The sequence below is a fragment of the Schistocerca serialis genome, chromosome 7 (genome assembly GCF_023864345.2).
Source record: "Schistocerca serialis cubense isolate TAMUIC-IGC-003099 chromosome 7, iqSchSeri2.2, whole genome shotgun sequence".
NCBI lineage: Eukaryota > Metazoa > Arthropoda > Insecta > Orthoptera > Acrididae > Schistocerca > Schistocerca serialis.
The window spans coordinates 489,291,405-489,316,226 of record NC_064644.1 but is presented as its reverse complement, the minus strand read 5'-3'; the positions used below and the strand labels follow the sequence as shown (position 1 = coordinate 489,316,226).

The following is a 24,822-nucleotide window of genomic DNA, read 5'->3' as shown; positions in this document are numbered from 1 at the left end:
TACTTACGTCGTGAAAAAAGAAAAAGTCTACTTTTCGTTTCGCGGGATTTCTTAGTTTCGTAACGCTTCCCAACCGATTTTGAAGAAAGTATGCGGCTAAAAAATCTGATTTTTGTACACGTGCTAGTGTAACATCTTAGCTTCGTATTGAATCATTTATCTTTTCATATTTCTTAACAGTCATTGTGAAATGATGCTATTTGTCAACGTTGTGCACTTGATTTACAAATCTTGTAGTGAAAAAGTTATGTATCGGGTAGCTTACTGTTAGATCCGTTTTAGACCATACATTGTTGCGAATGAAATGTAGCTAAACGTACCAAAAAGTTTTTGAAATGATAATGACACTGATATCTGTCTCTGGTCACAAGTAATGCGAGATATTCAGTGGCGTCAGTGCCGCGTCCGCAAGCCACGGAGTTCGAGCGGTTACAGCTTGGTTTAATGTAGTCATATAATGCAGGACAGAAAAAAACTAATTACTAGTGATCAGTGGTGTAAAACTAATCACAAAAACAAACTGGAGATTTGTGATACGTTTACTGCAGAAACTGAAGCGCAATTCTGTAGTCTCGTTGTCTACTTTGACAGAAAAAATAATGGAGAGTTAATGAAACTACTGTACATCGACACAGATGTGCGTTTCATTGTTCTTCATTGTTTTTTTTTTTCTTCCTTGGCGGGCTGCGCTGCACTGTCAAGGTAATCCCCACTCTTTGGCTAAATGGGTGTCAGCTGCTGGAGGCCAAATAAATAAATTTTAAAAAATCCTCACCCTTCGACAGCTGACAAGCAAGTCAGTAGAAAACGCAGCTGCAGCCAACAGCCGCTCGCCTTTAGCTAGTCTGTGCTGTCGTGTAGAACAATGTCTTCACTCTTTTATTCGTATTGTTTTGAATCTGCTGTAACTCGTCGAGTTTTGAAGTACAGAAGAACTATGAGGTTATGGATTCATCCCATAAATAGCGACAGATATTTAGGAGAGTTTTTTTTCTTTACATGAAGAACTTAAAAACTATACTGAAAATTTTTATTCATATTACAGAATGAATCATAATACATTTTAGTATGTGCTGCAGAACATTCAAGACAAAATTTCGAAACAGAACACAAATTTAAATGTAAATACGGTAGATTAAATAAATGAAATGAAAGTAATTTCTCATGTATCATTATAATAAACGTAATTTTTCCTCACTGATTGTGAAATGTGAGGTAACATCTTAAAATAAAAGACGTGTGCAGTCACACTTGTGATGAAAGCAGAAGGGGGACGTGTGATGCGTGCAGTGCAGAAGCTGTAGTGCTGCTCCACAGGCTCGCGCCTGCGGTCGGCTCGCGCCGGCAATATTAAACATTCGAGATGTCGCCGGCTCGGCTCCGGGAGGCTTACGCCGTGTCGGCGCGGCCCGGCCGCCAGTGTGAACACCGCAATTCAAAACCATGTGTTTGATATCGAAGCGGGCGGCGGCCCGGCCAGGCTCGGCTCCGCCCGGCCGGCAGTGTGAACGCAGCCTTAAGAGTCCTTGTCACTGCAGATACACTGTACCCAGGTAACCAGGAGGTATGGGAGGAATGTTTTGGTGTGGAAAGGGTGGCAGCTGTCTCTTGTTGCTTGGTGGGTTTAATGTGGACAGAGGTGTGGTGGAGGCATCAGACAGGAGACAGTCAAGGTCCAGGAAGACGGCATACTGGGTTGAGAAGGACCAGATGAGCGGATGGGAGAGAAGGTGTTGAGATTGTGAAGGAATGTGGATAGGGTTTCTTGGCCGTGAGTCCAGATCATGAAAATATCATCAATGAACCAGACTAGGGGTCTGGAGGCTAGGAAGGTCTCCTCTAGATGGCTCATAAATAGGTTGGCACAGGAGGGTGCCATGCGGGTGCCCATAACTGTGCTGTAGATTTGTTTGTAAACTTTCCATTCAAAGGGGAAGTGGTTGTAAGTGAGGAAAAATTTAGTAAGGTGTATGAGAATGAAGTAGTAGGTTTGGAGTCAGAAATATGTTGGGGAAGATATTGTGCAATAGTGGCAAGACCACACGCACAAGGGATGTTGGTGTATAGTGAAGTGGCTTCAAAAGTAACGAGTAGGGGTCCAGGAGGTAAGGGGAGGGGAAGGGTGGAGAGTCAGTGAAAGATATGGTTGGTATTTTTTATATGGGAGACTAGATTACTGGCAACTGATTGGTGGTTTTGGTCAATGAGGTCTGAAATTCTTTCAGTGGGAGTGCAATAACCAGCTACAATGGGATGTCCAGGATTGTTGGTTTTCCAGGTTTTGGGAAACATGTAGAAAGTGGGTGTGTGGGGTCTCATGGGGTGAGGAGGGAAATAGATTCAGGGAACAACTTCTGGGAAGGGTCTAAGGCATTAAGCAGTAACAAGAGATTATGCTGGACTTCTGGGATGGGATCACTCTGGAAAAGTACAGAGGTGGAGTCATGCAGTTAGTAGAAGCCTTCCATCAGGTACTCACTGCAATTCATAATGACAATGGTGGAAACTTGGTCTGCAGGTAGGATAATTAGGCCAGGATTTGTTTGAAGATTGTGTATGGCTGTCCTTCTTCTGCTAAAGGTTGGTATTCTTAGAAAGGGATCTGGGGAAGGATGGTGAGGCCAAGTTGGAGATAAGGAATTCCTGAAAGATGGCCAGGGTATAGTTAGGCTGCAGGGGAGAGAATCACAGTCGGATGGTGATATGAATTGGGAGACACAGGGTTTAATGTTGGGATTAGTTTAGCTTTGATTTGAGGGATTGATACCAAAGAGGTGTTTCCACTGCAAGAATTGGGAGAAGGAAAGTAGATCTCTATCCACATTAAAGCCACCAACCACCAATAGTACCTGAATTCTGACAGCTGTCATCCCTTACGAACCAAAAAATCACTCATACAGCCTGGTCACCTGGGGACAGTGTATCTGCAATGACAATAACCCCCATGCCCAGTATGCTGAGGGTCTCACAGGGCCTTCACAGACAGGCACTACTCCCCAACCATGGCCCATGAGCAGATCTCCCATCACATTTCCCCTCACATGCACAATCCCCCCATGACACTGAAGAAACAGCGACAAAGGAGTATCCATTTTGTCACTCAGTACCATCCTGGTTGGAACAACTAAAACACAGCCTTCATCTTCCTGCCTACCCAAGATCCTTCCCACCCCTCCTAATGGGTGTTGTATTGCCCACCCAATATCCACAGTGTGCTAGTCCATCCCAACTACTCGTCACAGGGATCGTATCCCTATGGAAGACCCAGATGCAAGATCTGGCTAATCCCAGCACTTCCAGATCAAAAAAGAAGTGTTGGCCAGCATTCTTATGTCCATAAATTTAACATTTTTTTGTATGGTCACACATTTTATCTCATCACTTACCATAAACTGCTTGTGTCAGTTTTTGGACCTAAGGATAAATTACCTCAGAGCATACAGCACATTGCCTCAATAAATGGACTTTCTATTTGGTCAATTTTCAATGTTTCACTTATTATAACACTTCTGCTCAGCATTCTAATGTGGATGCATTATTTGCCTTTCAGAAAGTCTGGATCCTGAATTTGACCGTCAGGAAACAGTCTTTCTCAGTTAAACAGCCAACTAGACCAATCGTTCGACGAGAGTTTTATAATCATTTGAAATTGTCTCAGTGCAAACTGCTTCTTCAGCAGGCCCTGCAATAGAAGGTCACCAGTTGTATCCAGATTCTCCTTTTGATTGGAGCACGGCCTACCAGATCAGGCCAGTTGGTGCGGGTTGTTAGTTTCCCAGCATAACCAACCCCAATTTCCTCTCAACTCGCAGAAAGGCAAGACATGTCCTTACCTAAACCTCTTTTTTGGTGGTCTGGTCCTAGCCATAATGCAGTGTTGAGCTGAATGATGGTATGCAAGCAACGTGAAAAAATTGAAAATGAAATGGTAGTCAGAAGGTTAATTCAGCATAAATAAAACAACCTTTGGGGAAATTAAAAGCTCAGGCATCAACATTAAAAATGCAATACGAATTTCACCATTAAGTGGAAAGGAGAGAATAGACAGGTGTAAAGAGTATACTGAATACCTCTAAGAGAGGGAGCACTTTCTGAGGGTGTGACTGATGAAGAAACAGGGGTCAATATGGAAGACAGAGGGGATCCAGTATTAGAGTCAGAATTTAATAGATCTTTGGAAGACTTGCTATCAATTAAAGCTGAAGGCATAGATAATGTTCCTTCAGAATTTCTAAAGGGGAAGTGGCAACTAAAGTACAATCTCAGTTGGCATGTAGAATCTTATGAGACTGGAGACATGCTATCAGACTTTTGGAAAAATATCATCCACACAATCCCGATAACAGCAAGGCCACAGAAGTGCAGGAACTATCACAGAATCAGCTCAACAGGCCGTGCATCCAAGTTGCTGACAAGAATAGTACACAGAAGACACAATCTGTTAGATGATAATCAATTTGACTTTCAAAACTGTAAGGTACCAGAGAAGCAGTTCTGACACTGTGTTTGATAACGGAAGCAAGACTTTTAATTAAAAAAAAAACACCACTAAAGACACATTCATACTATTTGACGACCTGGAAAAACAGTTCAGCACTGCAAAATGGTGCAACAACGTACAATATTCATAAGAACCATGAGGAAACAATAAGAATGAAAGACCAAGAATGAAGTGCTTGGATTAAAAAGGGTGCAAGGCAGTGATGTAGTCTTTTGCCTCTACTATTCCACTTGTACATTGAAGCAGGTATGATGGAAATAAAAGAAAGATCCAACAGTAGGATTAAAATTCATGATGAAAGGATATCAATGAAAAGATTCACTGGTGACATTGCTATCCTGAGTGAATGTGAAGAATAATTATGGACTTTTTAAAATGGACTGAATAGTCTAAGGAATGCATACTAAAATGAAGAAAGCTGAAAATAATTAGGACTGGCAGAAAAGAGATTAACAATAAATTTAATATCAAAATTGGTGACTACTAAGTAGATGAAGTTAATTCTGTTAGCTTGGAAGCAAAATAACACACGATGAATGAAGCAATGAAAACTTGAAAAGCAGACTAGCACATGCAATAAGGACATTTCTAAATAAAAGGAGTCTGCATATGTCAAACATAGTCCTTGGTTTGAGGAAGAAATTTCTGGGAATATGTTTGGAGCACAGCATTGTATGGTACTTAACCATGGACTGTGGGAAAATTGGAACAGAAGAAAATCAAAGCATTTCAGGTGTTGTGCTATAGAGGCATGCTCAAAATAAGGTTGATTGGCGTGATAAGGAATGAGAAAGTTATCTGCATGCAATTTTCCCACTAAGTGAGCTGACAGAATGGTTCATGTCTTTAAGGTGTAAATGCTGAAACCCTTAGGACCTACTAATTTGGCTTCAGCATTAACACCTTCCTGGCTTCTAAAAGGTCCATAGCCATCAATAGTGAAAGTTGGTGGAGCTCCTTCACGAGCACCATAAAAGGGTACTTCTGGATCTGCTGTATTCACCATCAGAACACGAAGCAGATGCAGCCGCACTGATCCATGTGTGTGCACCAGTGTGGGAATGCTCACTTGAGCGTAGTCTGGAACTTATCTGGGGGTTCTTTGAAGAACAACAGGGGTCCCAAGTGGTTTTGGTGCCTATACTGTGTGAATCCTAGCCCAGAACAGCACACAACTCTAGTTGTAGCACCCTGTCAGCAGCCTCCACCATCAGAGAATCTGCCAACTCCACTGTCATAGCCATATTGGAGCTCTCTCCACTCTCAGATGTTGACCACTCGGTGCTTCCTTTCGATAATGGTGACATCACCTGTGCAAGAAGTTCTGGAAAGCAGGCCAGTCATTGTCAGCAGCCCCGGACTCTCCCCGGAGTACATGGCCGTGTCAGTACCCGACTCCACATCGCTTCTGCTCCTCTTCCTCACCTGCGCTGACAATGCAGGTGGTGCTTAGAGGAAGAGATTTAGTGAATGTACAGATGAGTGATATGAGTAACATCACTATTATGTCAAGGAACGGTGCCTGCAGCAGTAACAAAGCCAATATCGCAGGGCTGATCTGTGTCTCAGTTCCTGTTACCTGACTTGCCTCTACATTTGGATTTCACAATGCTGCAACTGTTTACTGTGTGCTTTGTGTGATGAGTCATGAATCTGTGGTTTCCCCAAGTTTTGCCTGGAAATTTGATTGCAAAACACCTGTTTATCCAGCTAAGTCATGCTTGGAATTCATTTTTCTACTCTCAATGATCAGGGAGTAACTTCTGTTTGTGGTTCAGATGATTATTTTGCCAGGAAGTATTATTATTTGGTTCAGTGACTATCTGATAATTTATGTTATCGTTACAGAAGTTGGTATTCAATAAAGATTTGCGGCCTGAAGCAAGGGTACAACAGACCGTATAACAAAATTTTCCAATGAGCAGGTTCTCACTCTGGAGTATAGCTAACATGCCCATTAGTTCATGGAGCCATAGAAATTCACAAACACGACAACAGTTTCAACAAGAAGAAAGCTTCAAGGGAAACGTAACCTGGGTTCCCATGCTGCAGTTAATGACTGTTGCTGACACAAAGCAAAGTACAGTGGAGTGCATGGAATAGGGAACTTTCCATAGCACCAGTCATTAGGGCTCATTCTTGTTCCATTCACGTATGGAGTACAGGAAAGTTGATTGTTCAAATTCCTCTGTGTGTGCTGCAATTAATTTAATATTGTCCTCTACCATGATCAATAGAGGGTGAAGCTTTGGCAATGCCAGCCTCTCATCCTGATGAGACATTAGAAAAATCACTAAAAGAATGCTGGCCAAAGACCTCAAGAGAAAAGCAGACAGCCAATACATCAACAAGTGGCCACAAAGGCCTCAACAGTTTTGCACTACACCTCTACCAAGAGGAATTTACAAGGTTGAACCATCACTTTGACCAACAAGAAAGCCCATTTTCTGTCCTTTCCTACCTTTCCAACATGGTGCCAGGACAAAGGGACAAGACCAAAGTTCTTGAAATTTAAGTGCCTATTCACCACTGCACAGATGTGTGTCATATCTATGACAGAATGGACCGAGCTTTTCTTTGTGAGCGAATTCATGCACCTAGGAGAAGCCTGACAAGAACTGATCAGTAACTTCTGGACATTTTCTGTTAACTCAATGGCAGCGTGCATCAAGGTGGTTTGGATATGACTGACAGCATCGCTCATAGGAGAATGCAGAATAAATTTGACTGCTGAACCAGGTGACAGAAGAAAAAGTTTGAAAGTTGTGTAAGACAGATGGGCAAGTTGATTCCTAACATGGCACACATGATGGACAACCTGTGCAAATGACCACTGACCTTCAAAAAGGAGGGAGTTTCCCTATTATCCCCAGATCATTACCTACAGAGGACAACACTGCCAACTCCAAAGCAGCCGTCTGAACTCTTCCTTGTGAAAAAGCTGAGGAAATTCCTACTGAAACTGCAAGACACTGCAACAAGTAAAACCACCAGTTTACAACCTGAAAAGATAAGAATTGTAAGCAAGTAAGAGCCTTAATGCTGACAAGAGTTATTGGTACTTCCTGCTGACAAGGGAAATATGACTGTTGTAATGATGGCTGAAGATTATGAGCTGAAGATATGTGACCTACTAGATCCAGCAAAGTACCAAAAAGTAAGTGTGATTCCAATGCAGTAGATTACACAGAATATGATTCAGTAATTCAAAGTGTCTTCTCTCTTGCTGTATGCACAGAATAATCTGTGAAATGCAAAAGCCCTACACCACCTCTAACATATGAGTTACCAAATCCTTACAGATTGTGTACCAATATTGATCATAAGCGCTCCTGGCACACTGACATACAAAGTGTCACAACACTTGGTCTCTCTGCTTCAGCTGCACATGGGAAAGACTGGCATGTACATAAAGGTCTGAGAAGTTGAAGAAACTAAAACTTGGACCAAATGACATCCTGGTCAGTCTAGCTGTTGGTTCTTTGTTTATCATGGTGCAATTCAGTGACTTGATTCCAATTTCCCATAGGATATCACCAAACTGTTTTATGTCTGTCTTACTAAAAGTTAACTTTATGTGGAATGGATATTTCTATGAACACCTGGAAAGTATCACCATGATAATTCACTTAGTCCATTAGTTGTGAGCATTTTGAAAGACAGGTGCTAAAGTTGACAACTTGTAGACCTAAGATATGGAATATGTATTTCAATGACACCATTATTTGGAGCCATGGTGAAGATCAGCTCAGTGATTACTTAAGAACAGTCTACATGCAAACATTAAAATCACTATAGAGGTAGAATAGGATCAATAACTACCATTTCTACATGTACTGATTATGACGAATGGTAAGAATCTGGCCCACAACATGTACTGAAAACCAATTCACACAGACTGATACTTGCACCAACTTTCAAATCATACCCAAAACAGAAAGGGGGAATGCTTAATACATCAGTAACACAAGCAAGATGAGGATGTGACCTACACCATGGACAACTGGAAAGTGTTCTGAAAAGTAATGGGTACTTCACTAGTTGCACAAGAAGTGTCATGAAACATATAAAAATAACAGTTCAGAAGAAGAGATGTTGGATATGGAATTCTGCCATATATTTCCAGGGTGATGGATAGAATAAGCCATATAATGCACAACTGTTGTGTAAACACTATTTACAAACAGATAAAAACCTCACAATCATGAGCTTCTATATTAATGACCTGAACTTGTCTTGTTAACAATGGTGGGGTAACAACATCTTCAGCAGCCAACAACCACCCAGAGCAATCTCTTTATGTGGGATTGTTGCAACAGTTTTGTCAATCTGGAGCTCTCATCTTCCACAATCTGTGACTGTAATGCCTGCAAGACATCCCATCCAGGAATAATATTATAACTACATTCTGATAAAATGGCAAATTTGGATGGCAGTGTTCAGTCATTGACAGTTATTCTGATCCTGCCTAGTGTAAATACTAGGGCTATTCAGGCAGTAAGTTCCAACTGATCACAAAATGGAAACCACTGTGATAATCAGAAATATTTTATCTGCAACAGTTAGCTACAGCTTCCAGCCACTGCTCTACATAGTCACCACTCTGACTTAGACATTGGTCGTAGCATTGTACCAACTTTCCAATATCCTCGTCAAAGAAGGCAGCCACCTGTGCATCCCGCCAATTCTCTACGCTCATCTATAGCTCGTTGTCTACGTGAAAATGTTGTCTTCATAGCCAGTAGTTACTGTGACGACAGATGAAACACAGAAGCAGCCAATTATGGGCTGTAGTGCGGGTGATCAAACACTTCCCATCGAAAACACTGCAGGAGCATTTTCATTGCCCCTGCAGATTGCAACCGAGAATTGTCATGAAGTAGGAACTGTATGACAGTTTTGTAATGTGCGTTGCATAACATCAGGCGAAATCTCTCACCAGGACCTCATACTTGGCGGGAGACACTATTTTCTATGCATCTTTATGTGCTCAGAACAGAATAGAGCGAAGTCATGCAACCGACAGGCATACTATAGACACTGTCTAACACATATGTGCAAAGCTTGTTAGGTTTTCACAATGGTTTCCATTTCTTGACCAATCGGAACTTACTTTCTGAATATCCCTCGTATTTCTCATTTGCGATTTTCAGCATAAATGCTTTCATTATCACACAACATAGTCTTCTTTACCTGGTGACACTAAGCATCTGACTTTACAGAAAAAGAAGTCCCTGAGTCAAGTAGCACCTGGGCAGGATGGCCACTCATGGTGATGTTGATGAGATTTTCTAACATCTTGGTAACTGTTGTCCAACAAGGAGAATTTTCATATGTGGCTCCCTCACTTCTATAGGTGGTCACCTCACACAGTTTTCCTGAAGTCAGCAGCTAGACGAATGGGTGGAAACTATGTACAAAATCAAGGAACAACTACGGTGGGTCAGGAAGTAAGTCTGTCCAGGGTTCAATGAGGGGTTTTGTACCATAGATTGACTATAAACATCTGCAGTCAATCAGTTGGTTGGCATGATTAGAACTGTTGTGATGGCCAATGTCTGCTGACATAGTGATTGGAAAAACTTTTCTTCCTCTGCAATAATGTATAATTTGCCCACAGCATCCACAATGGAAACATACTGACATGTCATCCTCTGTCCTCCAAATTCTGGTTCTTCAGTGGCGTGTTATACTTGAAATATACATCAAAATATACAATTATAATATTTATATAAAAATGTACCAATATACAAGTGATGATCCTACACTGAAAATTGAAATATGTTCAAAACAGTTCACTTAGCCTTCCACCACTCATAATAGGGTTGACATCACAGCAAAGAGACAAGAGTAAGGAAAGATATTTATCAGTAAAATGGATCCTGTAAGGAAAGATATTAATCAGGAAAATGGATCCTGCATTCTAGTGCAGAATTATTAGGGTCCCAATATATATGAAAGAACCGAAACTATTGGTTGTGAAAGATTCTAGTGTATGTGCCTACGGGGGGCTATACCACAACAGAATGATACCTCTGTTTTCAGAACAAACAGCATCACTGGAAGGATGGCCCAATTGGAAGGATGACCAGGGTGGGAACAAGATAAAAGGTGAATCAGACACCTTTGTGAACAATCTGTTCTCATTCTCACTTGTTGCTCCAGTAACAGATATACAAGCAGTTACTTTAACAGTGCACACTCTATCTAGGATAACAGTCAGCTCCATTTATTTACATCACACGTGGTAAAGAGACAATCCCAAATCCCTTTTAGCAACTCCCCTAACCAACCATTCTTCCTTGTAGGGGATTTTAATCACACACAGTCTGCTTTGAGGGTCTAATAGCCATCTGCCTCAGGCACTGAGTTGTGTAGAGATACTACTAATATGCACTTCGGCATTGGAAGGGGGAGGGGGGGTGTGGACACCCTCTGCCATTGACCTCTAACTTTGCTGACCTATCATTGAAGGCATTGTCCTGTAGGAAGTGGGTGGCTACTTTCACTCCAGTGACTCCCCTCCCCATCACTTGACAGATATGGTTGAGAAGGATGCTCCACGGAGAAATTTGTACGCTGTGCACAAAATTGGTTTCTAACATAGCATTCAAGCTCTGATGTATTAATTTAAAACAATATTGCATTATGCCACTGATGCATTCATTCGGAAGTACTTCAGTTAGTCTAAGAGGCAGCCTGACCCTTGGCAGAATGACAAATGACTATCTTCAATTAGAGGCAGTTGTGTGCCTCTATGATGTTTTGAATGGTGAATAACTGAATACAGGATCACATTTTTCTATGTCCCAAAGGCAAGTACACCAAGAAGAAACCAACAAGGCAAAAAGACTCTGTTACCATTGTTTTGGGGACTCCATAAAACACCTCCTCCACAAAACTATGGGAAACCAATGGAACGATTTCTGAGAGGCATACCAGGTTACGGATGACTTTTATCATCAATGAGCATTGATAGAGGATGGTTCACATTTATTTTACAAAATATGAAGAATATAACTGTCCTTTCTGTTGTGTATGGACTGTTCGCCCTCTCTAACAACAACCCCTCTTACACTGGCTGGGAAAATAGCAGGAAAGTTAATGAGGGCAGGCACTGACATGAGTGATAAAATACCAGTTATTATAGGGTTCAGAAAAGGCCCTTTTTAGGGCAGAGAAGACAGAAAGAAACCAAGTTTTAGGAGAGGTTAGGATTGAGAAAAACCTTTAGTTTGAGAAAGAAACCAAAAAACACAATTCTAGCTTATTACATCAACATAAACAGCTGTTGATTAAGAATTTTCAACAATCAGCAGAAATTTCAACTCTACCCAATTTTAACTCAGTGAAACGTCAGCTGTCTTTATTGCATCAAAATATTCGAGGACTGAGAAATAAAATTAATGACTTAATTAGCTGCATAGATGAATTAGTCTTCAAACCCAGATGACATAATATGCCTCTCTGAACATAATATAACCTCTGGTATAGAACTTTTAAGTGTTGCAGGTTTTAGGTTAGCACCTCACTTTTGTAGAGCAGAAACGGAGAAAGGTGGAGTTGCCACATTCATCAGGATCTGTCATAAATTTAAGAACACAGACATTCATAAACTTTGCCTAGAACAGCATATGGAAGCATGTGCAACAGAAGTAGAATTTCACAAAAAATCCTTCACAATATTAAGTGTATATCGAGCACCTGCAGGTATATTTAATCTGCTCATAAACCACCTTGGAGCTGTACTGGCCCATTTAACAAACAAAAACAAAGAAATAGTGGTTGCTGGTGACTTCAATGTAGATCTCCTTAAAGACTTTCCCAATAAGAACTTATTTGAGATAGTAACACTATCATTCAACTTAATTCCCACTGTAAAGTTCCCAACTAGGGTAGCCAATTGCTCACAAACATCCATTGATAATATCTTTATAGAAAAGTCCAATAAACAAAATTATATTACAAAACCAATAGTCAATGGCCTCTCAGATCATGACATACAATTCCTTCTGTTAAATGTTAATACTGAACAGGATATAACATCTGTTAAATCTGAACTCAAAAGGTAATCAATATGACAAAAATTGATTATTTTAGGACACTCCTCAGAGACGTCACTGGAGTGATGTTTACAGTGCTCATGGCATGAATGTAAAATATAACTCTTTTGCTAATAAAGTGCCTACCTTATTTGAACACTGTTTTCCCAGAAAACTAACCAAGATTAGAGCAAAGTCTACAAAGAAGCCATGGAATAGAGGTATCTTGCAAAACAAAAAGAAAACTGTATCTGTCAATCCGAAACAGTTCTGATGTCGATGCTATTAGCACATTACAAGAAATACTGCAAAATATTAAAGGCTGTAATACGGAAAGCAAAGCAAGTATATTACAAGGAAAAGATAGTCATATCAGATAGCAAAATAAAGACAATATGGGATATAGTGAAGGAGGAGACTGGTAGAACCAGACATGAAGAGGGACAATTAGCATTAAATGTAAATGATACATTGGTGACAAATGTGTATAGTGTTGCAGAACTTTTTAACAAACATTTTTAACAGTTACTGAAAAGATAGGGTTCTCAGGCTCTGCAGATGCTGCCATGTGATACCTCAGACCAGACATTTCAAGTAACTTCCATAATACGAATTTGACCCGCACTACCCCAGCAGAAGCAATGTCTATCATAAAATCTTTAAAATCAAAAACATCTAGTGGGTATGATGAAATATCAACAAAGTTAGGTAATTAAAGAATGAGATTCTGAGTTGAGTAACATATTAAGCTAGTCGTTTAGCAGTGGAATATTTCCTGAATGGTTGAAATATGCTGAAGTTAAGCCACTGTTTAAGAAGGGGCATAACGAAATAGCGTCAAATTTCCATCCAATTTCAATTTTGCCAGCATTCTCAAAAATTTTAGAAAAGGTAATGTACAATCGGCTTTATAATCATTTTTCACAAATAACATACTGTCAAAGTCGCAGTTTGGATTTCTAAAGGGTTCTGATACTGAGAAGGCTATCTACACTTACAGTGAAAATGTATTTAATTCATTAGACAAAAAATTGCAGGCAACTGGTATATTCTGTGATCTGTCAAAGGCATTTGACTGTGTAAATTACAATATCCTTTTAAGTAAATTAGAATATTGTAGTGTAACAGGAAATGCTGCAAAATGGTTCAAATCTTATATCTGTGGCAGGAAACAAAGGGTGTTATTAAGGAAAAAGACAAGTGTTAAGCTATCAGGCATCATCAAACTCTGCCCAAACCCTTTGCCTTTACAATGTCTGCTTGTGTCTGTATATGTGTGTGTGTGTGTGTGTGTGTATACCTGTCCCTTTTTCCCCCTAAAGTAAGTCCTTCCACTCCCGGGATTGGAATGACTCCTTACCCTCTCCCTTAAAACCCACATCCTTTTGTCTTTCCCTCTCCTTCCCTCTTTCCTGATGAAGCAACCGTGGGTTGCAAAAGCTTGAAATTTGTGTGTGTGTTTGTGTGTTTTTTGTCTCCTATCAACATACCAACCCTTTCATTTGGTAAGTTACAGTTTCTTTATTTTTAAATATATTTTTCCCACATGGAATGTGGGACCTGTGGAAGGTACATAACCTTATTTGTTTTAGTTGTAAATATCTGTCACGTATTATTGTTTTTCTGACATGTTCTACATCCTGAAGGACCTCCTTACTACAGATCAACTGGAATGAAAGTAAATCTAAACTACACAAACATCACATGAGAGGCCTACATAGTGCAGCCACATGTGGCCGCCACAGTATTTAGGCAGGCACCAAGCTGTATCAGGTAATTTCCTTCAAGTTCTCTGGGTCAGGCACCAACCCCAGTAGTGGACCATAAATTACACATCTCACTAAGGAAACAGTCGGGACATCAGACACTGTGCCACCACCAGTCACTGGCAGTGACTATCTCAGACATTGGCAGGAACTGATCTCTACACCAGAGACTGCAAAGGACTTTGGTACTGGCCATCAACATTACTTTATGCTGTAACTGTTCAACTCCTGTGTGAACTCAAACTTTGACTTTGTCCATTACTGGGGCCATCTAGGCACTAATGAACTTGGTTAAAATCAGTGATTACCATGAGCTATCACAAACACTTCTTACAAATAACTTTCTCTAAGAAGGAGCTGTTGTTTATGCGCTTTTAAAAAATTTGGTCTGCATTGGTTACCTGGGCTGTTCTTATTATAGTACCTCCATCAGCACAGGACATATCAATTTCTTTGTATGGGAGCCGGTGGAGACTCAAGAAATGCTTCTCAATGCAGCCAAATATTACTACAGTTTGACATGAGTACCTCCTGGGAAACGCGGCATTTAAAATAAAAAAAGCTGGGTCATGGGGGGAGGGGGGGTGGGCGACTGGCATATTTTATCCCCTAATGAAACCAAGGAAGGACTGTGCATTCCTCAGTATTTGTGGTAGTGTGGCTCTCACTACCTAAGTAAGAAAGATCCTGGAATACATGGTCAACCAGCCTCTTGCCTGAGTTCTAAGATCAAGCAAGCTTCTTACTTGCATACAATGTTGGTTCAGAAGACACAATTCTACTCTTGATAACTAAACACTGCTGGAGGAAACAATTCACAAAGTATAAAAACTGTTACTATATTGACAACATACTATTTTTCAATCTTGGACGAGGCCAATAACACTGCTAGAAGAGACAATATTCTCAGGCAGCTCTGCAAGTGGGGCCTTTGGGACATCATCTTGCATTTCAATTGTCCTTCTTTTCACAACTGTTTTTCAGGTACCATGCTGGTGACACCCAACCAGACATACACAATCATGACGACGAGATAATGCTCACAGAACAATGACAGGAACACTGGTACAATGGTTATTGTTTGTCGACAACTTCGCAAGTTTCTGCTACTCATTCTACCTTACAATGACTTCATGTTGACTATAACCGACAAAATGCGTTTGGAGGATTGGGCAGATGGTACTGTGTTCAAATTATCCTCGGATAGGTCAGTGTGCAAGTATTTTAAAGGTCGGTTCTCCTGACCCTTCCATACCTAAAATGGAAAATAAAGTTGTCAGATACATGAAAACAGTGACATTTGCAGACTCATTTTTGATGACTTGTTGATATGGTTGTGATGCCTAACAGATTTAAAAGCCAAAGGTCTGATGGCACATAATACCCTCAAGTGCCTTAAGGAACAGACCTTTGGCAACAGACATGGTGCACTTGCAGATTATGTATGATGCTCACTGGATGCTTAAGTTTATGAATCAGCACAGCAAACCTACAAAGCTAATTGGCAATGTTCATCATAAGGCAATTAGGCTGGCCACAGGTGACTACAGGACCAACCCTACAGCCATGTGGTCATGAGGAAGGACTACTCAGCATGAATAAGTTGATGTAGAGCAACACAAATCTTGCAACAGGCCATATTGACATTTAATGTATTTCTGTTTTTGATATTCATTTTCTATCAATTACAGGTCTTTTCAAATCCATAAATAATTTAAATATATCTGAATTATCAAAATACTTTAATATTTGTGTGAATGACACTAGCTGGTCTAAGAAACCTGATGTGTCCCATACCATGAAATCTTGAGGCAACATAGGATGAGATGTATCCTGCAAAAAGGTTGATATGAATTTTGGATAAAACCCAACTCAAGTCAATAATCACTGGTCCCATCAAGGATCTGAAAATTAGCATGTTTATTTGCAAGCCTTTTGGCAGATACAGAAAACAGAAGTACCAGATACAATAACATACACTAGCTTGTGTTTGTTACTGTAGCCTTCAGAACTCTTTCCAACACCTATCTCTCTCTATAGATATCACTGAAGTGATTTCCATATATCTTTAGTTTCTCCTTCCTGAAACAAACTATACGAGACAATATTTGCATTAACAATAATGGTGTTCATAAGAAAATTTCCAATGTTTTGCCTATATATGAAACTGTCATATAAGACAGTGTTAGGAAATTAGAATTCGATGTTGCACCAGAAATATAAAAGTTTAATTATGGAGAAAAATGCTATTCGAGGACCATTATTGAGTAACGAAAATTGTATATAAAATTTGAAGTAGGTCTGAAAGTCAATACTTGCGGCAGAACACTTGTTGCTGTCAGCAAATTTAATGTGAAATAGATTCAGACGACTTAGTTTCTCTTCTCTTGAAGAAATCAAGCCACATAAATTAATTTACTCAAAGAACTTCCACAAACAAGTTGAGAAGTATGAAACTGTGAAATCTTTACAAATAGTGCACGGGCTTTTATAATGTAAGGCAACACAAAAAACAAAAATTTTAAAATAGGAATTGGTTTCCAAAATGTATTAGTAAGTATGATGCAAACATGTATACAACAATGACACGGCCTTATTACTCGAAGAAATATAAACGGCTCTTCCAGCAAATTTCAAATATCATTTACGAAGCTGCGTTTGTTCTTGTGTGTTCCTATATATTAACTTTTTTTTTACGGACCAGTATTCCGCTTCAAGATTATTTTCTATGATTTCTTCCAAACGACTGATACGCTGAGGTAAGATTAAAGAATTACTCTCAGAGAAACAAGAAATTTATAAAAAAAGTCATTTATGTAAAGTACATAACTATATTCTTACGCTTAACGCCTCGATTGAGACTTCCGTGGGAGCACAATTATTTTCGTCCATGGATGTCATCTCCATTGGTAAACAGAACGTGTCTATCACAAGATTTTCATTACACAACACACCCCTAATCTAGAAAATGAATTACACATAACTACAAAAAAAATCCTTTCACCCACGCTGGGCGAAACTATCACCTCTCCATCCTATACCTCCACCACCCACTGTCAACTCCCACACCAAAATATTTACACCTGGAGTCGCCAGAGATGTTAGGATGTTTAGATAAATTTTCATTGCGACGATACGCCTTCTTTTACACAGATTAAGAAATTTTCCACCTACTTTAAATTCGTTAAAAAGTAATTACAGCTGAAATTCTTTTTGGAATAAACGACAAACTCGAGTAAATACTTCTTTCAATGCTTCGTCTTCGGCGCCGCTCCAAATCGGGAAGGCAGTGGTTATCCCAGAATGCAGCATAACATCCAGAGACCTTAGAAGGAGATGGAGTTCGCCATTTTCGTTGGTTGGAGCCACTGCTTCTTGCCCGTGTGCCCAGGAAAAGTGTAAAATTATTTGGTTTCGTATAAAAAATGCAAGTTTCACATCCGTAGAAGAATGGATAGATAACGTGGTTCGATATTATTCTCGTCACTTCGCTAAACTGTGCGTCATTATGGCGTAATAAGAAGTTTAGTGTTGTGTGTTAATGTTGCTCATTTTCGTCTGCTGCCACCAGCTGCTTGGTGCTACGAAAAAAATCAACTCCCTGGGAAATTAGCCATCCACTTCTACGCTTATTGGTTTAAACGACGCAATTTCTAAGATGAGCTCCAGAAACATACCAGCGGACAAGGTAAGACCTCGGTTTAACCAGTAATGAACTGCAGAGTTGTGACGGATGCTGTCACTGTAAATCTCTTTTATTGAGTCCTCCATGTATGACAGAATATGCAGTTCATAATGAACGAGAAATCCTGGTAGGCCTTTTAATTATGTGCATCGATGCGAAGCTTGTTTACATTGTCTGTGTGCGATTGTCAGTCTGGGGATTGCTGATATCTGTCATTTTATGCAGTGTCGAAGATTCCGCTGTTACTGGCGTTATATGCATACGTTTTATTACTAGATTATTCTGCAGTTAACAAATTTACAAGATCCTTAGAAATCAAGAGCAGTGCCGACGATTAAGTACGAGACATGATGAAATGTCATCCGCTTGATTTTTGCCAGAGGAAATGGTTACATTATTTAGTCTGAAGGGATGGTGGGACATGGTTTTAATAGAGTACCAGTTTCTCTACAAAGCTATTTCTGTGAATATCGCCCTAAACATGGTATAATTGTTACATTTTATGGTACCCCACAAGTATTTCATCTGCTCAGAGAGACAACGTTTTTAAATCGATCGTTCATTTGATAAGTCTTTTCTATTTGGAAGCCTAAACGATACAGTTCATCAGTACCAGTAAAAGCATATGCGTGATATTATCGTCATTGATATTATAAGTTGTTTTTAAAATGGTTTAATCTTCATGCGAAATAAATTCTTAAAGGGGGAGGGGGTAGAGAGTAAACGATTTAAGTAGCCTATGTGAAATTCCCATTGTCTTGTGGAGCATCGTTGTTGGCGCTGTATCTTCTCTTCAAAGCTGTATTGACCCGCCTCGTATAGGCGCACTTCGTATCACCTTGCTCTGCACTGCTGACATTGGTGTGTTCTAAATAGTTCAAGAGCATGGAAACTGAAACGGAATATGCAGTTGTGGTGACGACCAGTTTGCATTACAGGGCAATTCTGCAGTGTACAATCAGGCCTATCGTATTGTCTGTGATCAGCAGTCTCTCAAACAACCAAATTTCCTAATGATATTTGATCTGATGTAATTAAAATCCCCAGTGCTAATAAATTTGCGTCATATAACAAGATCCGCTAGACAAGTGGCATATGAAGTACCATAAATAACTAACGAAGCGAAATATCAATTCAGATGCGTAGTCACTTGACAAATGGAGATGTAACTAGGTTTATTTACCCAGTTCATAAATGGAAAAAGTTATCTGCCTATCTCATAAAAGAAAAAGAACACACTCCTCATGTTTTGTTTGTAGCGTCACATTAATGGGTAGAGAATTTCCACCGTATAAAAACCTTGCCAAATATATGACTTGCATATTCTATAGCTCACTTGGTATCGGTATGTGTTCTGCAAAAAAGAAACATTGTCGAACTTATGTACATGTGCCACTACTACGACACCCCATGCTACTGCGTCTGACATGGTGACAGGTTTCCACTGATGTTATTTCAGTAGTAAATCAGAACAAGTGAACATTAAGCAGTTCTTCTCATTATGGAACTCACACACAGATATGTGTAATGGGAAGAGAGATACTTAAAATAGTAAATACCATTATTACGTGTGTGACAAAAATGATTGTCTTTGCCAGTTGTTGAAGAAAACTTTAAATTCCTGTGAAATTCGAGTAGTAGAAGTAATTGCACTGAGTTCATAACATACTAAAATGTGAGCACAACCTGTGCAAACAATGTAGAAATAATGATTTTCAATATCAGTTACATAATATTTTAATAATCTTAAGTATCAATGAATGTAGTTTAATCAATATAAACATTTATCCAATTACATAATAATATGTGTGTGACAAGCACCATAATTATGAGTAGTTTGACAGTTTCCATGCAAAAATATAAATGAATAGAGGTACGAGTATTAATGTGAATGATTTGAGTCTTTTATACATTTTTCGTAAATATCATCTGGTTTCATAAATAGAAAATATCTATCACCTAAAATTTTCATCGTTACCTCAGGAAGGATGCACAATATTTGTTCTGAACCTCATCCCTTTTCGCTGCTCAATGCCTTTACCAGCAGATACATGCCTTCTTGAACGTCACTTTTAGTAATTGGAGGTATTGATATTAATAAATGAGAATTGAAAATCATAGTCTACATCAGGAAATGCTGCATTTTAGCCATCTTTTTGTTTACGTGGATAATTTTGACCCTAAAACTACAAAATTTTCAATTTAAACGGAAATATGTAACCTCCCAGTGAACATCTTCCCTTGACTTACTTCTATTGTCTCTCATCTTTTTGAAAAGATAGCTTAGTGCAAACAGGAGTGTTATTTCTTTTAATATGCTTCCCTGCATATTAGAGTTTGTGTATGTTATATGATCTACTTATGTATAGGTGAAATTTAGTATGCAAGCATTGTGTGCATTATGTTCAGTTAAGCTGCATTAGGATATGTGAAATCATTTTATAATGTTACTGATACAAGTTATTTGTGTTGGCATTTGGTTATTTTATAGGTTTTATCAGTAGCCTATACATCAGTAACAGTAATGTTCCTCCAAATACGATAGTCACTTTTGTAAGAGATCATAACAGGTCATTATTTTAGTCATACGGTTTGACATGTTCATTGCATTAAACTGACACACAAATAATTTAAAGTGAGCAAATATATCTGTCCCATGTCAAGAATAGCTTTCACATTACTTTTAGGAAGTAGCATTACAGAAGCTTTCGATTCCAGTAGTTGCTTTACAACACATGACGTCATCAGTATGTCGTAAACGGCTAGTTTCAGCTTATACAATATGGCGGCTATGACGTACTTACGTACACAGGCAAACAAACGCGAACAAAAATACACAGTAGCCTACCGTCTCACCCCAAAATTAAAATGAAACTATCGAGACAACCCTGGAAAAATTGGGGGTTTGGGGCGGGGACAAGTTAAATATACGACAGTAAAAAATACCGCACCATCCTAAAAAATTATATAAAAAAATTAAATTACAGCATTCCGCTACACGAACAAAACCACAGAAATCGGACGTTTTCCTGACCTATATAGCTCAGCCGCAACTAACGATACAATCGGAAACTTCCGTTGAGACCAAATGGGGTAGCAGACAATCGAGCTTGATTATTCAAAGGATATTACACGTAAAATAACAATACAATATTCAGCTGGGGGAAAAGTAATTATTGCAATATTATATAGTAAATTTTTCTAATGTGGGCGCACACTTCACATCATTAGTTTGCCAGGCAGACAAATTTAACCAATTCACTGCCTTTTACAGTAATTTTGTATTTCAGAAAATACAGGGATACCATTTTCCCCTCTTTCACTCAGCTGTAGCCTATAGCACAATGTTCTGGCACAAAGTTGATAATGGACCTAGGATTTCTTATACGTACATGCTGGTAGCTTATATACTCCGTAATGGTATTTGTGATTAATAATAGCGTTTAATTTAGGAGAACTCAGCAAGTGACAACCACAAAACTAGAAGTAATTTCCATGTAGTCTATGTAGCTCTCTCTAGGGTGTAGCATGTAGTTTTATACTATGGCGCGAAAATCTGTAACTGGTTGCCCCGGTGGAAATCGGAATACAGGAGATTGAGAAACCCTTAAAAACAAACTAAAACTTTTTGAAGTTGTAGGTGAAGACATCAGCTGAATGGTATACGAGTTGGAGAAGTAGTGGCCTTTTTCAAAATAGCAGTATAAAGCAGTCTAGAAATAGTTAGCATAGTTATTAGTTCGATTTGTTGCCAGTATATTTTACAGAAGTAGCCAGCAGTGGTTGTTTTTTACTTTAATTTATAACTTAACTAATTACACATTCCTGAACCTTTCTTCGTAATGGGATTTGCGGAATCATGTGATTATTAATTGAAGTTGTGCCGCCGTAGATGGCCTGTTGAAAAGGGCTCACTTCTGTAAGAAATAAAACTAATTATGACTTTCTGGAAATCGTTAAGTGCAACAACAACAATAATAATAATAATAAATTGTACTTTCCGCCAGATGTGAAATACCTTCTCAGAAACCGTATCATACACTTTCTAGTGTCCTCTCATTTCAAAGCTTTGACCACAGCGTTAGGAAACGCATCTCACAGTGTGATGAAGACTGTGATACTTGGACTAATTTTGCTTTCTTTTGGATGGTTTTGAAAGTACATCTACACACGTTCATCTGAAAGCTACTGCCAGCAAAAAGCATTAGACGTCACAAGAAAATCGCGTAATATTATTGTTCTAGCGCCCTGCGTTCAGATACAGTGGGCACCGCTAGCGAAGGGATAAGTGCTAAAGAAAGAACCCCTTGCTGGTTCATCATTTCGTTATATTCGCATTGAGTTTAGCTGTCAGAATATGCTGAAGGACTGTTTATGGGCACGTGATCGTGGAGCAGAAAAGGGAAACAAACCTGAAGGCGCACGAGCTTTCTCGATAAAGCATTTTGACAGTTGGATACACAGTGATTAAAATACAGTTATCTGTGCCGATTAACTGTAACATATTATCTATCATCTGAAAAAGTGTTTTAATACTTAAAACAGAATGTCTGCGGTCTTGAGATATCGCTTGTTGATTAAATTTGCTTTTCCGTTTGTAAATTAACGGGAGTAAATTTTATTTACTAATTAAGATCTTCAGCACATTCTTTCAGTGCAGTCTCCTCCTCCGCCCCCTACCCCGGCCACCCAAAAAATAAATAAGTAAGTAAATAAATATCTTACCATCACTCCCACATTTAACATGCAACAGATGCTTAAGTCATTAATAATAATAAAACTAAAATGTTTAAATTGGTTTGTTTATACCAGTGATTAGCACAGTTTTAAATAATGAGCAGCAAAGTAGGTGTAAGAATACACAAAATATTACAACACTAACATGTATACAGTCACAAGATTTTCATCTTCCGTGTACAATACAACCATAAAAAGATGTCTACAGGACAAGAGAATCAGAAAAACAAATACACAGGTGTCCCATAAAATACCTATCTAAGTAGGTGCATTCGAAAATAGGAGTAAATTTCTGAAAAGGTGGACAGTATGCATAAAAAATGTAATTGGCGCTGTGTTTTATTATAATAACCAGCAGTGAAAAATCCTCCTATGGGGCACAAAAAGACGAATACACTCCTGTTTAAAAGAATCTGACTGAAAACTGTGGTATCAACTGCCTCAATTCTATACCGTTCTCAGACCTTTAAAAATGTTCCCAAATAATTGGCATGCGAACATATTCGCGTCCTTTTCAACATGTAATACATTCACCCCTCATTCCCGCCAGCTCCCTTTAAACTCTAACCTACTAGCCCATCGCTGTAAAGTTGCCCATACCCGTCAACTCCCAGTTGCCTTTTCTCACCCACTCATTCATCCCAACTCATTGTCATCTCTCTCTCTCTCTCTCTCTCTCTCTCTCTCTCTCTTCTTAAATGCGTATTTGCTCTAGTAATACGACACATTTGGCCTCGTTAATGTAACTTGTTTTGTTGATGCATTTCGAATAGCGAAAGAGAGGGGTGTGATGTGAAAAGGATGCTTTCGTAATGCATTTTATTCCATTTTTACTGTGTTTGTATTGATAGCAAATGAAGCTGGAACTCCGAAATTAATGCTTGTTTGCTTACTGGTACTGCTTCTTCTTAGTCACATTTTCAGCTTTCAACTCGTACGAACATTTTTAATGTTCACGTTTGCAAAAAAAAAAAAAAAAAAAAAAAAAAAAAAAACAAACTTGTGTACATGTTCTGTTAGCCCATAAACGTGTGCAAAGAGGAAAGAAGCAAGGCATGCTATCGTATCTTGTGCATGTCAACAAAGTGTACGATTATTGAAATGCCAAAGAAACAGAACTGCACACAGGTATACCTCAGTGCAGAATAGAGTTCTGGTTTTATGAGATTGTCATTGCGTTAGTTTCACTGTAGTTTACGCATCTTCTCACTTTGAAATCTTACATATGATGTGTCATTTAGTGTGGGGCCAGTAATAGTTCACTGGGTAAAAAAAAAGATATAATTTTTAAGTGTCTTTCAGCATTGTGGAATGCTATAAATGTGATCAAGGAAAATTGTCTTAAACTCTTAAGACCTCATAAAATGGATATTTTGCCTTAACATGTATTTAAGTAATATTTTCAGTGATGATTGCCTAACCTATGTAAGATGTAGGCCTACTTTTCCAACAGTAGCGTGTTTGCTTCTCTTCCCGGAATATTTCTCGCTATTAACTCGGTCAGTTTTTCAGGAATAACCAGGCTTAGCACAATTGGAATGTACATCTACTTTGATCATCTGCTTGATTTTACTTTTGAATTTCATTTTGAGGTTCTCAAAGTATATGTCTATATCACGCTTGTGATATAACAATAGCTACTTAAATAGTTTCACGTTCCATGTATTATTTGCACGATAAATCGTAATAATGTGGAACGAGTCATTGTATATTGACATCAGTTTTTTGTAAGTATGTCTCCATGCTGATCATTTATTAGTTTTTTGTATTTTGATTAAAGACAGACGGATGTTAGTAATTGCCGTCACCATTACACATTACAGTAATAGATAATCTTCTGTGGAATAAGAGGAGTTGTCAAAGAGAAACGTTTTCAATATAGTTTCAACTTTTTTCTTTGCGGTCTATCAGGCATTTTATACCGATGGGTAACGGATCAAAACTTTTGGTTGCAGAATTGTGAACCCTTGTTTGTGCTACAGACAACCTTAATGTGGCGTAATGAATGTCATTTTTTTTCTTCTGGTATTGTAATTATGTACAACATTGTTCCTATTGAAGTCCAGTGGATTATTTACTTAGTTTTATGAG

General features: G+C 38.9%; 2 protein-coding genes across 2 annotated transcripts in view; one reads left to right on the top strand and one right to left on the bottom strand.

Annotated features, from left to right (window-relative positions):
• LOC126412047 (tetratricopeptide repeat protein 5-like) overlaps positions 1 to 17,399 on the bottom strand; it is a 140,949-nt gene extending 123,550 nt beyond the window's left edge. Inside the window, exon 1 of the mRNA XM_050081426.1 lies at positions 17,151 to 17,399. Coding sequence (XP_049937383.1) covers positions 17,151 to 17,216 — 66 coding nt within the window. The 5' untranslated portion in view covers positions 17,217 to 17,399. The remainder of the gene's footprint in view (positions 1 to 17,150) is intronic.
• A 245-nt stretch (positions 17,400 to 17,644) lies between these two features.
• LOC126412048 (ubiquitin-like protein 3) overlaps positions 17,645 to 24,822 on the top strand; it is a 491,449-nt gene continuing 484,271 nt past the window's right edge. The window contains exon 1 of the mRNA XM_050081427.1: positions 17,645 to 17,997. Within this exon, the coding sequence (XP_049937384.1) occupies positions 17,968 to 17,997 (30 nt within the window). The 5' untranslated portion in view covers positions 17,645 to 17,967. The remainder of the gene's footprint in view (positions 17,998 to 24,822) is intronic.